This window comes from Neopelma chrysocephalum, unplaced genomic scaffold, assembly GCF_003984885.1.
Source record: "Neopelma chrysocephalum unplaced genomic scaffold, ASM398488v2 Primary Assembly neopelma1_22b, whole genome shotgun sequence".
Lineage (NCBI taxonomy): Eukaryota > Metazoa > Chordata > Aves > Passeriformes > Pipridae > Neopelma > Neopelma chrysocephalum.
In genome coordinates, this window is record NW_020897690.1 from 29,204,721 (window position 1) to 29,218,267 (window position 13,547).

Consider the following 13,547-nt stretch of genomic DNA (forward strand, 5'->3'; position numbering starts at 1 on the left):
CTTACTTTTATAAGAAATGTTTAAGTATTAAAAGGGCTCATATAATGCTGAAAGATTTGTTTTGCCAGCTACAGTCATCATAGGCACATCATTAAAATTACAATAGTAGCTGCTCTCTGCTAATTTTGTAATGTTTTGACAGAACTTGAGACATGAATGTATGTTTGTGCTACTAGTCACTGGTGAATCATACCATTTAATTGGATGGGTCAAGAAGATAAATAGATGTGGTCTTTGGGAAATGAAAATGGCTTCTTTCATTTGTGACTTTGAGTTTGTTTGTACACTGCTTTTGTTGGAAGTAACATTGGTTGATGGAGATTATGGAAAAAGCAGTGACTTATTTTCCTAACACTTGAGTGAGTGGTGATAGTTGTCAGAGGATGTGATGACAGAAAAAAAGGGATGTTTAATTTTGGTTTTGAAGTGGGTGGGGGTGGGCAAATGGATACTCAAGACACATTAATGAAGTTATGTTGACAACTGTTAAGTGTGAAGTCTGTCATATATCTCATTGCAATGAATGTGTCTTTATGAGCAAATTGCATTGGAGACATCTGTGCAATTGTCAGCTGTAATTAAAGGATGATTCGGCAGTGGACATACAGTTGAAAATGAAGGACAGGGTGGGTTTTTCTTTTATGTGGGTGTGTATACTTCTGTTTGCCAAAAGTGACATATTTCTTTGACTAGCTAATTCTTTCCAAGCAGCTACTAAATAAAAAAAATGAATTTACTTTGTTTTCTTAAAAGATACATTTTCTTCTTTAGGAGATAATTTGAACACTTTAAGGCAAGCAAATGGACACTTTTTGATCATGTCCTTGTTGGTGGCATTCTGGAAATGCATAGGGAAATTACTTCTAGAAAGATTTGTGAAAGCATGAGTAAGATGTCACTTGTCAAGCATATAAAATAAGCAAAAAAAGAGATACTGCTTGGACCAGGGTACATCTGTTTGCATGTGCTGTGCTCACTTGTGGTAAATATTGCAGTTGTGCATCATGGTCCATTTTCCTAATACCTTTCTGACTCTACTACGGATTTTGGTGTTGCTTTCAAAGGGGCTTGCAAATATTGTAAAGGGACAGCTGGTGGGTTTCTCCTCATAAGGGATGAGCAGTGTTTGGGATGGCTGGCTGATTTTTTTCCCAGTCACACAACCACAATCAACCTGAACTTAAGAAAGATAAAGATACTTGAAGAAAGATCCAGGCTTTTCTCAGGTAGTTGAATAACCTTGTGTAGCAGTTAAAGCTGTTCTGGAGCTATCAATGGCTCCACTTCCAGTGCAAGTACTAAAATATCTCTTCCTAGCTCCAACTGATATTGATGGGAGTTTCCCAGTAGATGACAATGAGAGTAGTTCTCAAGCTGGTAGCATGCTTTGAAAAGCATGTGATGTGAAGAGGAGCCTAGCCCTATCTGAACCTTGGATGCTGTCTCATCTCTTGTTGGAGGAAGCTGTATAGATTTTTCTTTTTATACTTCTTGAATATCTTTTATGACCTCTGGACTGCCCTTCCTTTCCCCCTCCATCTTGGCAGAAAACAAGGAAGCAGCCACAAAGTAACAGGACTGATGTCTAATTCCAGGACTGGAAGCTGAGACTTGGATGTAATTGAAAGCAGTGCTGTTTGTCCTTGGTTAAAGATTGATTTTATGTCCCTAATGAAAACATAGAGACAAAGAATCATACTGATTTGGGTCGTCAGCAGCTAGAGTGAAAGGCTTATTAGGCACCTTGTTGCCTTGTGAAGTGAAGGAGTGAGGAGGAGCTGAAAATGAGCACTGTTTAAGACGCATCTATTTCTTTTCCATGGCCACGTTTTTCAACTGTAAAAGGTATTAGCTTCTTTTAGAATTGTGTGTTGGAGGAAGCTGTGCCTGCTGCAAGCAGTAAATGAGTTACTTAATGGGAAGAATGTTTGCAAAGCTGGGAAAGAAATAACAGCTGCTTTTAGAAATGAAAAAAACCCAAACCCCAAAACATTTCAAAACTGCAGCAAGATCAGGGTTTTTTTAAAAAGGCCTGGACGAAAGGAAATTAGTAATGTGTAGGGGGTGCTAAGTGGCCCAGGCACCTCACCTGTTTTATTCTTAGCTGTAGAGGGAATTTGAAGTTCGACACCAGATGGAAAGCAAACCCAGAGCCACATGAACTGTTAGCCAGCTTCCTTCAGCAACATTAATTTACAGTCTCATGAGAGAACACCTTGGTTTGCTGCCAGTTTTGACTTCAGGCAAAAGTGTTGGAGGACAGAGCAGTGCAGGCAGTGGTCCCTTTCAGGCCACGGCATCTGGGCACTGGAGCAGAGAGCACAGGCTCCTGGCGGGGCTCCGATGCAGGCATTACAGAGCACGTCTGTGCCCCAGCTGCCTGCTGAAAAGCAACATTAATTACACTGCAGCACTGTGGTTCCCCTCTGCCTGCCCGGTGTGTTACAGGGTGATGTAGTGGGTTTCTGTGGCTGGGTTTTGGTAGTGGGGGGGGGGCTACAGGGGTGGTTACTGTTAGAAGCTGCTAGAAGCTTCCCCTGTCTGGTGGAGCCAATGCCAACCGGCTTCAGGACAGACTTCCTGCCACTGGCCAAGGCCAAGCCAATCTGGAGTAATAGTAATGCCTCTGTGATAACATATTTAAGAACAGAAGGTATTGCACAGAAAGAATTCCAGCCAGGGAAGAGCAGAGTGGGAACATGGGAACAACAATGTAGACACCAAGGTCAGTGCAGAAGGAGGGGGAGGAGGTGTTCCAGGTGCCAGAGCTGAGGCCCCTGCGGCCCGTGGTGCAGACCATGGTGGAGCAGCTGTGCCCCTGCAGCCCATGGAGGACCATCGGGGTGCAGAGACCCACCTGCAGCCCATGGAGAAGCCTGTGCTGGAGCAGGTGGATATCTGAAGGAGGCTGTGACCCTGTGGGAGGCCCAGGATGGAGCGGGGTCCTGCCAGAGACCTGCAGCCCTTGGAGAGGGAAGCCCATGCTGGAGCAGGTTTTTTCCGGGTAGGACTTGTGGCCCCTATGAGGGACCCACGCTGGTACAGTTCATTCGTGAAGGACTGCACCCCATGGAGGAGTGACCCACGAGACAGCAGTTTCGTGAAGAACTGCTGCCTGAGGGATGGACTCATGCTGGAGAGGTCTGTGAAGGACTGTCTCCCGTGGAGGGACCCCACGGGAGCAGGGGAAGGACTCCTCTCCCTGAGCAGTGGAAGAAAGAACAACTGACCATAATCCCCATTCCCCATCCCCCTGCACCGCTGGGGGGAGGAGGGAGAACGTGGAAGGAAAGAGTGTGGGGGGGAACGTGTTTTTAAGACTGTTTTATTTCTCACTCTTTTGCTCTTATCCTGTTAGTAATAAATTTAAGTAATATCCCCACTTTAAGTCTGTTTTACCCGTGAAGGTAATCAGTAAGTGACCTCTCCTAGCTCTTATATCAACTCATGAATCCTTCACTGTTTTTTTTCTCTCCTCTGTCCAGTTGCAGAGGGGAGTGAGAGAGTGGCTTTAGTGGGTACCTGACATCTGGCCGGGGTCAACCTACTGCAACGCTATGGAAGTGGCCTTGCCAAAACTTGTGTCTGAGGTCAGCTGATGTGTTGTGCATTGCTGGATCCTGCCATTGGGTTCCTCAGTTGTTTGGTGGGGAGAGGGCAGTGGAAGTGGTGCGGGTCAGGAAGAGAAGCTGTTTAGCTAAAGTCTCTTTGATTTGCCATTTGCAGTGGGATGACATAGTAACAGGTAGGGAGGCGTGATGCCTCTCAGCTTTTTCCAGTGATCCTATCTCAAAAGAAATGCATTTCCAAAATACCTTGTTGCCTGTTAGGGTTTCTCATATGACTCATGGATTCACTTTCCAATCTTTTGCTGTTTTCTTTTGTGTTCTTTTCAAACCATCCAGGAGTCACAGTGTAATTTTTTTCTTTTTTTTTTTTTAGTAGTTCTGAGGTGCTGTTAAGATTTGAGATGTATAAGATTATGACAGGACAAGGGGCAACAGTTCAAACTGAAAGAAGTGGATTTAGTGGCTCTAGATTGGACATAAGGAGGAAATTTTTTATGATGGGGGTGGTGAGGCCCTGAAACAGGTTGCCTAGAGAAGTTGTGGATATCCCATGTCTGGAAGTGTTTGGGGCCAGGGGCTTTGTGCAACCTGGTCTAGCGGAAGGTGTTCCTGCCTCTGGCGAAGGTCCCTCCCAACCCAAACCGTTCCATGATTCTATGCAATGCTGTGCAGTTTGAATGCTAAGCATTCATGCTCACGCAACTAGAGGTATGTGCTGTCACACCAGTGACTTGGAGGGCTGAACTCTGGGAGAGAGCAAGAGGCTTTTTGACAAGTGAGTTGTTTTTTTTAAGTAAAAAAATCATCAGGGATGATTATTTCCACTGCAGCAGTTATGTACAGTCTAGTTTTTTTGTCTGTTTTAGCGCTGAACAAAACATTTTCTCCTTTCACAATTTCTGATATAGTTGCCCCAACAAAGACAATGATTAAAGGTCTATTAAAGCTGTTGCTATCCCAGTGTGTAGACTGCATGCATTGATCTTTCGTGTGTTTGCATCAGATATGCTTGTCAGTTCACATGTAGAAGACATTATTCTTATTGTGGTTCAGCGGTACAATAAATCCAATTTTGGGTTTCATGTTACTTGACTGAAAGAGCATTTTCTGAAGGATTATGAAGTAGTTGTATGGCATGCATTTATATAAATGCATTACACAAAGTGCTGCTCTGGTGTAACCTCTGCTGGGTCAAGTTGACCAAATTTTTTCCCCCTACTTTCCCCACTCCCCTGCAAGAGGGTTTTATGGTGAATGAGTATGGTGGATTGACCCAGGCTGAGTGCCAGGTGCCCACCAAAGCTGCTCTGTTACTCCACTACTCAGCTGGGCAGGGGAGAGAAAATATAATGAAAAGCTCCTGGGTCGAGATAAGGACAGGTTGAGATCACTCACCAATTACCACCATGGGCCAGACAGACGTGCCTTGGGGAAATTAGTTTAATTTATTGCCAATCAAATCAGAGTATGATAATTAGAAATAAAATCAAATCTTAAAAACACTTTCCCCCCAATCCTTCCTTTATTCCCAGGCTCAACTTCACTCCTGATTTTCTTTACCTTCTCCTCCCTGAGCAGCACAGAGGGACAGGGAATGGGAGTTGTAGTCAGTTCATCACATGCCTCTTTCGCTCCTTGCTAGTCAGGGGGAGGATTCCTCACACTCTTCCTCTGCTCCAGCATGGGGTCTTTCTCCCACAGGAGACAGTTCTCCAATGTGGATCCTTCCTGGGAGCTGGAGTTCTTCAGTATCTCCAGTGTGGGTCCCTTACATGGGGTGCAATCCTTCAGAAACAGGCTGCTCCAGTGTGAGTCCCCCAGGGGGTCACAAATTCTTCCAGCAAACCACGTGGGCTCCTCTCTCCATGGGTTTGCAGGTTCTGACAGGAGCCTGCCTGGACATGGGCTTCCTTTGTGCATCAACCTGCTCTGACATGGTGTCTTTCATGGTCTGCAGGTGGATCTCTGCTCCACCATGGATCTCCATGGGCTGCAGGAGGACAGCCTGCCTCACCATGGTCTTCACGGTGGACTCCAGGGGAATCTCTGCTCCAGTGCCTGGAGTGCCTCCTTCCTCTTCTCCTTCACTGACCTTGGTGTCTGCAGGGCTGTTTCTCTCACTTACTCCTCTCTCCAGCTGCAATTGTGCAGTTTCCTCCCCACTCCTTCTTAGCTATGTTATCCCAGAGGTGCTGCCACTGTTGCTCATGGGCTCAGCCTTGGCCAACAGTGGATCCATCCTGGAGTCAGCTGGCATTGACTGTAATGGACATGGGGGAAGCTTCTGGCAGCTTCTCACAGAAGCACCCCTGTAGCCCCCCTGCTACCAAAACTTCGCCATGGAAATCCAGTACGATGGGCTAAAGCCTGATTGTGCCATTCTAACTAGATGATGCTGGATCATGTGTCATTTACCCCCCTACAGCCCCTTAGCATGGTGTGTGGCTACTTTGACAGCACTGGCATCAGGTTTCTCTCCACCTCGGTGGTCTAGCAATGCAGACAACTCCATGGTACTTATGATCACAGTAGCATAGCCTGAGATATGCACATTGGACGTTATTGTTAATAATCCACTAGCAGTATCATCCACCTTACCTAAGGGTCTTTTGCGTTACCAAAGGGTGAGAAGATTAATATTCTGGAAGTCACAGGCAGGAAAGGAAAAAGTTTACTTACTGGATATATAAAGGATCAGCAGACTTTTTACAGGGGGAGTGTACAGGTGGGGAGATATTTAAACTCGCACAAAACTCCAAGTGAACGCAAAAACATCATTAACTAGGGCATTGGACAGCATCTCTGACCACACAGGCAGGTAAGTGCCTGTAGTTTATCAAGTGGATTAAGAAAGGGAAGGAGGCTCTTCTTCCATCTCATCTCCCCCCATAAATAGATTGGCTAGCTTTTGTCTCTGTCACTTGTGGCTTTATAAAGCTTTGTATCAGTGCCGTCTGCCCCAGATGCACACTTCTAGCTGTATGCCCAGGACCTTGTCTGAGTGCAAATTTGGGAGCTTCCCATTATTGTGGTTGCGCTTGTAACAGGAGTTCTGGAGGACACATGCAGAAGATTAGCACTGACACATTTCTCCAGGATATCCAAGAGGCAACTCAGTACATTGAAAATGAGTTGCACAGAAGAGGTATCCCCACTGGAAAGGAAGGCAGTGAACTACAGTCTATGATGGGATGCTTCAAGAGCTGCTTTGTTTTTTGTCCATCTGTGCAAGTCAGGTTCTTGCAGTGCAATACAATACTACATGGTCTTTTGGCCTGAGTAAAATGTCCTCAGAGGCAGTTCTTGATACCAAAAAGTTAGTTACAAGAAGAAGCTCCTCTTAGGGTCCGGTGTTGTGTGAAACTTAAAATGCCATGCAGTTGGTAACCAACCATTCACACTGGAATAAATTTCACTCTTTACCACTTGTAGACTCCCATTAAATATTTAATAAGTGAGGAGGATAAAAGCAGGAGCTATAGGTGCTTCAGGATGGAGAATTTGCTGCCACAGAGGAACGACAGCACACTGCTAAGTCGTGCAGCTTCAGTGGAGACTTACAGTGCTTGAAACCCCTCGGGAATGTTTTGAGAAGAGAGCTTTCTGGTTTTGGCCCAGAAAAACTTCTTTTAAGGATGCTTTTACCTAATTTTCAGATAACCAAAACCCACCTTAGTTATAAGACCATTTTGTCTTTACCCAGACCTCTTCTGTTCTACCATCTGCTCACTGTGCTTGGTCCCAGTGGTAAGGTAAGCATTTAATCATGTCTACTAGCCTGTTAGCTTTTTAGAAAGCTTTTCTGACTGGGCAGAAAGAGGAGAATCACAGAACTAATTACCTGTTTCTGCTGAACTCCCTAAGGAAACTTAATCCCATCTTCCTTTGTTAGGTTTTAGGTAGGAAGAAAGGCAATGGTGGGGCTACTTTTCCCCAAGTCCTTGTCTTCTTTTTTCAGTCTCACAAAATAATGGGAGACGGAAATGGTGGTACTTGCAGTACTGCAAAGTGGTTTATCTTCTGCCTTGCAAAGAATTTAGTAACCTTGCTCTCTGCTGGACAGTTAAATCTCAGTGTCTAAAGGACAGAGTCTATGTGTTGCATTCTGTTGCTTCTTTTTTCTGTTTCAGGCTGATCTCCTCTACCCTCTCTGTCTTCATGGACACAGACAGAGGGTTAAATGTTTTGCATATGTGCCTGAATTGTCCTTGAAGGGTATTAAGCTAGTAATTTCAGGCACTCACAAAAAGTGCATCCATGACAGCAGAGTGCAGACATTTGCCTACAAAACCCACTGAAGAAGATGGGTAAATTCTTAGGGCAGTTAAATAGTCCTTACCTGAGTGCATTTAGCTATGTTCTACCTGAATTAAAGCCACAGAAGAGGCAACCGATGTGACTTAAGGGCCAGTTACCATGAACCTTGAAGAAGCAAAATATCTAAACACTTCCTGAAAACCAATCATAAAACCTTCAGCGGTAACAAAAATACTTGTTTTCTCCTGTTGAAACTTGCTAATGTGCATTTCCAGCTCCTGTCTACCAGAATGAAAAGGAGTTTTAGCAAATGAATAGAAAAGCCTTGCTGCACTTTCCACAAGACATCAAATGTACAGGAGAGCAAAAAGGGTGACACTGTGCTTGGGTCCCAAAGTGCAGGGTACATCTGTGGACTGTATTTCAGACAGCAGCAGCTAATCAAACCTGGGTTATTGCACCTTGTTGCACAGAGCTCTTTGAAGAAAGCTGGTGAGTACTGGCCACTACTGAGCAGAATATGTGAACTGAACTATCAGGAGGGAAACATTACGTTTCATTTATGGGATTACAATCAAATGCTTGAGTATTTTTTTAATCAACAAATCCTAAACAATGCAAATGCAAAACAAGTATCTCACAGTGTGCTTTTATTATATTTCACAATATAAACTAGACAGACATAGAAAGTTTAATGGCAGCATGTTCTGATAACATTTGAAAGACAAAGAACAACATAATCATATAGAATGATGATAAACTGACAAACTACATTACCATACATACATCTCCAAAGATACTGGATAAACAATATCTGCTTATGTACATTTATGCTGGTGATAATTAAAATTCAAATATTCAGAAAAAAAAAGAAAAAAATACGCTATTTAAATTATAAAAATATACAGTTTTTGTGTGGAACTCTTAATGCTGTACTACTTTTTGAAGATAATTTCGTTGTGTCATGAAGCTGCATTGACTTAGTATAGAAGTGTGATTTAAACCAAATACAGATTAAATTAGCTCTTTTGTCTTCCTTGTATTTAGCTTTGTTGGAAAGAGAGATAGGAATGAAAAACAAAGCTAGGCTTTTGCAATGAGAAATAATTTTTATATTCATAAATTATAAGATGTATAAATTTTCATATAGTACTGAGCCTTAAACTCATTATACAAATGAATAGTTTTCCTAGTTTGTTCAGAGATGGAGAGAAGAAAAATAAGAAAGGCTTTAAACATGCTACTTTACTATACTTTTAATCAATAGGACCTCTAGGTTTGTGAAGTGGAGTGCAGGTCCACAGCTAAGCAGTGTCGTGCCTCAGGGTCAAAGCATGCAGTCCAGACTCACTGCCTCAGCTGGGGAGACTGTGTGCATGCAAGGATTGGGGGTACTGGATCTGTGTTTTTTGAACTGCGTCACCTTCATGTTGCCTTTGCACATTAGGTTTCAGACATTTCTTTATAATTGTTCCTTATTAGTGCAAACCTACTCGGGCTACATAATCCCCAATCACAACAGCAGATTGATGAACTTTTATAGACTGGATAATGTTATAATAATTTACAAATAATTTTGTAATTGAAATTTTTTAGTAATTGTAGCCACGTAGTGCACACATTTGTAGCTGCTTCTAGTCAAAAGTAATTTTCAGACCATCTTGGGTGAACTCCTGCAACATATGAAACTAAAGATTTTCTTATATACCAATGACATTCGCCATATCTTCCAGCCCCCTTCCTTATCTGTATATTCTCTGTTATCTCGACAACCCCATTAGTCCTTTGGTAGATCCAGTGCTTGTTCCATTAAGAAATGTACTCTGTGTCAGCTCTGGTTTAAGAACGCTTTGCTAGCAGAATTTTTTTTCTTGTTTTTCCATCTTTTCCTAAGTTACTGATCTATAACAGATCTTAGATGATCTTATAGATTATTCTTTTCAGAAGCAAGATATTTTTCTTCATTATTTTCTTAATAAATGGAGTGAAAAAGAATTAAGGATACATAAGCTGAATACAGCAAAATCAAGTATTTCTCCTCAATGCCTACAGATTTGTCGTTTTGCAAAAGACTGCCTTCAGCATTAACAAACTTCTGTAGAGAACTGTGGGGTCTCTGTAAGCTTTTTCTCTGCCCTTATATCATCCTTTTTCAATGGAAAGGATAAAAGATAAACAAATGCCAGGTAGAATCATCTTTAACCAAGGAGGTTTTTCAGTGATCTGTTTCCCTCCACTTCTTGACCTATTCCTTTGTTGTGCCTCTTTTTTTTTTTTTTTTTTTTTTTTTTTTGCTTTTACAATTTGGATATGCCAGGAGTGGTCAGCTATCTGTGCATACATAGTGGCAGAGGATGGGTTTTCACTGAAGCGTAGTCTTTGAGTGTGGAGGTCTATAAGCCATTTTGTGCGGAAAAAAATCTTACATGAAAGTGTAATGAAGAGTAGGAAAGACAAGAATGACTGCAAAAGAAATGCAAGAGTGAAAGGAGAGGATTTTATTTAAGAAGTTCAAGCTTTTATATACATTCAATGTTTCTAATATGTTTCTTAATAAATGTATTATCAACTATCATTATACCTAATGCAGCCACAATACTGTACTATTCTGCAGTCAGGATGGGAAAACTCCACTGGCTCTTTAATAAAATAAAATCATCAACAGTCATCATGACTCTTCTTTTTGCCAGGTATTAACTGATACACTGGAAAGTCCAGTGAGTAGACACAACAGAACACAAAATCCTCAGTATTTATTTAAATGTGTATCATGTGTCATCTTCATATTATTTCTAAAGCAGCTTTAAAAAAACTTTAGCCATTGGAAGGTATTAAAAACTAAAACCCATTCAAATTATCCTGGCAGTATAGCAGCACTGGAATTGATACTTTTACTACTTTTGACAATGTAAACCTTTAATAAAATAAACAATATTGAAACAATTTGAGGTCTAATAGTTAATAAACTTTAATGGGCAGATGGGCACAAATTGAAACAAAGACTAGATTCTGAAATGAAACATTAGCTTGATACCAGCCAATTCCAGTTGTGCAATTGGCTGCAGACAAATTCAGCTTGGAAGCTGAAAGAAAAAACAAAGCCCACACTCAATTCACAATATTCAGTTCCTCTGATTTCAAATATTTTTCATACAAATCATACATGAGCATCCCCACTTCTGACAGAAGCACTCTGAAAGCATTGCAGGTACTTTTTGTTTGATGGTGGGATTTTTCCTTTTTCTTTAATCAAGGATAGTTCACATTTTTGTGTTCTTAAAAATATTTCTTTTCTAAGTTTCTATAAAATTAAGTAATTTCAAATTTGAAATGTAAGCTTGCTCCATCTTATCTTTGCTCATACAAAGTGTAGGTGCCATGACTAAATAGCAGTAAAAATGCTGAGATGTACAACTCTTAAAAAAAACAACCAAACATAAAAGCAGCTTTGAAGACTCAACATCAACTACAGCCTTAACATTGAACATATTACATTCCCGAGTTACAGGAGATATTTTGCATATAATGCCACAAAGTTATTCAACTGAAATCTTGAGGTTGGAGCTACAGTTTATTCACTGTATGTTTTTCACCTTTTGAGCAATTACGTACATTTTATCGAGAGCTTTGCAATCTTTCCTTTTATATCTGGATGTTCATTTACCCAAAAATCCCAGATTTCAAAAGTTTCATAGAAAAAATAGAACCGCAGGACTTAAAACATTTGAAGCTGGACATTTCCATGCTTCAGAGCAGCCCCTGGGACACGCTTCAGAGTCTTCAGTTTCCAGGGGACTCCTGGCCCCCTTCGAGCTCACAGAAAGCCCTGCTTTAAAAGGCATTGACACATCTGGTTTCAGAATACAGGTCTGTTTATAAAACTGTATTATGTATTCTGCATTAATTTTACTTGCATTGCATTTTGTAACATGAGCAGATGACTTCACACCTCCCACTCCCCCTTTTCCTTCACCCTATTTTCACTTGAGATGACAGTAGGCACCTGCCTGATCGAGGTGTCAGAGTCTCTGTCCAGAAAGAGGATTTTGAGTTTCTTCATTATCTTTTCTTCTGCAGACAGTCTTAGGAAATAATTGGCATGAAATAATTTTTAGGGCGAGGGGTGGGATGATAAATCTCACTTTCTTTTCCTGTTATGAAAACGAACTTGATTTTGGTGTCCAGTTTGATAAACAAGGATAGTCAGAGCTAATCTGTAACTTAGCTGAGGTCTGCTTCTTGCCAAATAAAATTAAGATCTTTTTCAACTTTCAGGGATTTAGAGACCATATCTAATTGGTTTCAAACCCCCGGAGGAACTCTGTAAGTAAGCAGGATTAGTTGCAGATATGAGCCCACTAAAGTGGGACACAGGTCAGGTCTTCAGACTCCAGCTCTGCTCTGTTGAAGCAGGCACTTAAGGTCTCCTGATGTTTCTGTGTCAGTAGCCACAAAAAACATTTTACTGCTGAGAAAATCATTGGAACAGCAATTTCCTGCGAGCCCCAAAGATTTAACTTCACACTTATTAAAAAAAAGTTTGACATGTATTGTGTGGGTATTGTGATTATGATGGGATGGCACAACTGGTAACTGGAAAACATCTGTTTAAAAGGCATAGACAATCATATTTCCAACTGTTGTCCTGTAGGGATAGTCGAGTGGTATTTCAAGAATCTCCATCTTGACTCCACATATGTACCATGTTGAATTGTTTACTACATCAGTTCTGGCCAGCAGGACAGGGTGAGAACTTTGTTCATGCTGACCTTGTCTTTCAGATCCCTCCCAGAAAACGCAAGGAGAATCAACACAATTTCGCAGGCTTTAGCAGCTCAAGTAACTGCCCTCGTAAGTGTAAGCAGGTAGGTCTTTGTCAGTATATTTGCTCTTCAGAGATAAAATAATCCAGCCAGCGGCATTAATTAAAAAAAAAAGCAAAACCTAAAATACTCTGGGGCTCATTAAAATTAAGAATAACAATACGATGCAATGACAGATACAACTTGCTGAGTTTCTGAAAATAGCAGGTAAAAATGTAAATATCTTTTAATAAATAATTTTCCGGCAATGTAAAAATAAATGATATTTCCTTTGGCAGTAATAGCTGATTTAATCTTTCGCTGGGAAGTTGCTTTGCTCATAAAATATCATTGTGCTAGAGAAAAAAAAATATTATTTTGTTGTTTTGAAAGACTTTTGTAATCCACAATAAACTGGGTGACTCTACTTATGTCCGAGATAAGCGCCAAGAGTGATGCAAGCTCCCACCAGAACCAGACTCAGGATAGTCTTCAGAGAGATCCAGGAGAAATCGAACAAAGGCCTCATACTGTTGCCATACAACTCCACAAAGGCATCCTAGAAAGGAAAGTAATCAGAAAGTGAATATCAGAATTGCAGTAACTTTTTTGGGGGGTGGGGGAAGCAACTTGTTCACCTTCAATGGTCATCCAACAATCCCGCCGCCATAAGAAAACCACACAAACCTATTAAAATAGTGATTCATGAGCTCTGTTTTTTGTGCAGTGCTTAATGAAAAGTTCTCCTGCCTATTTCTTTACAAATACTGCTTACAACCATGACTTCTGCTTTAGGCGTGCCCAGTCTAACAGAAAATACAGGAGCAGCATTTTAAAATACAAGTTACCACTATTTCGGGTCCTGAATGTTGTCTATACAAACATACTGAAGGAGGTAAATGGACTTTCATTCTCCAAA

The 13,547-nt window shown here is 41.3% G+C and overlaps 1 protein-coding gene across 1 annotated transcript in view; it reads right to left on the reverse strand.

Moving 5' to 3' along the window:
• Window positions 1-8,448: 8,448 nt before the first annotated feature.
• The window catches only part of BCL2 (BCL2, apoptosis regulator), a 96,753-nt gene continuing 91,654 nt past the window's right edge, over window positions 8,449-13,547 (reverse strand). Inside the window, exon 2 of the mRNA XM_027682436.1 lies at window positions 8,449-13,187. Within this exon, the coding sequence (XP_027538237.1) occupies window positions 13,053-13,187 (135 nt within the window). The 3' untranslated portion in view covers window positions 8,449-13,052. The remainder of the gene's footprint in view (window positions 13,188-13,547) is intronic.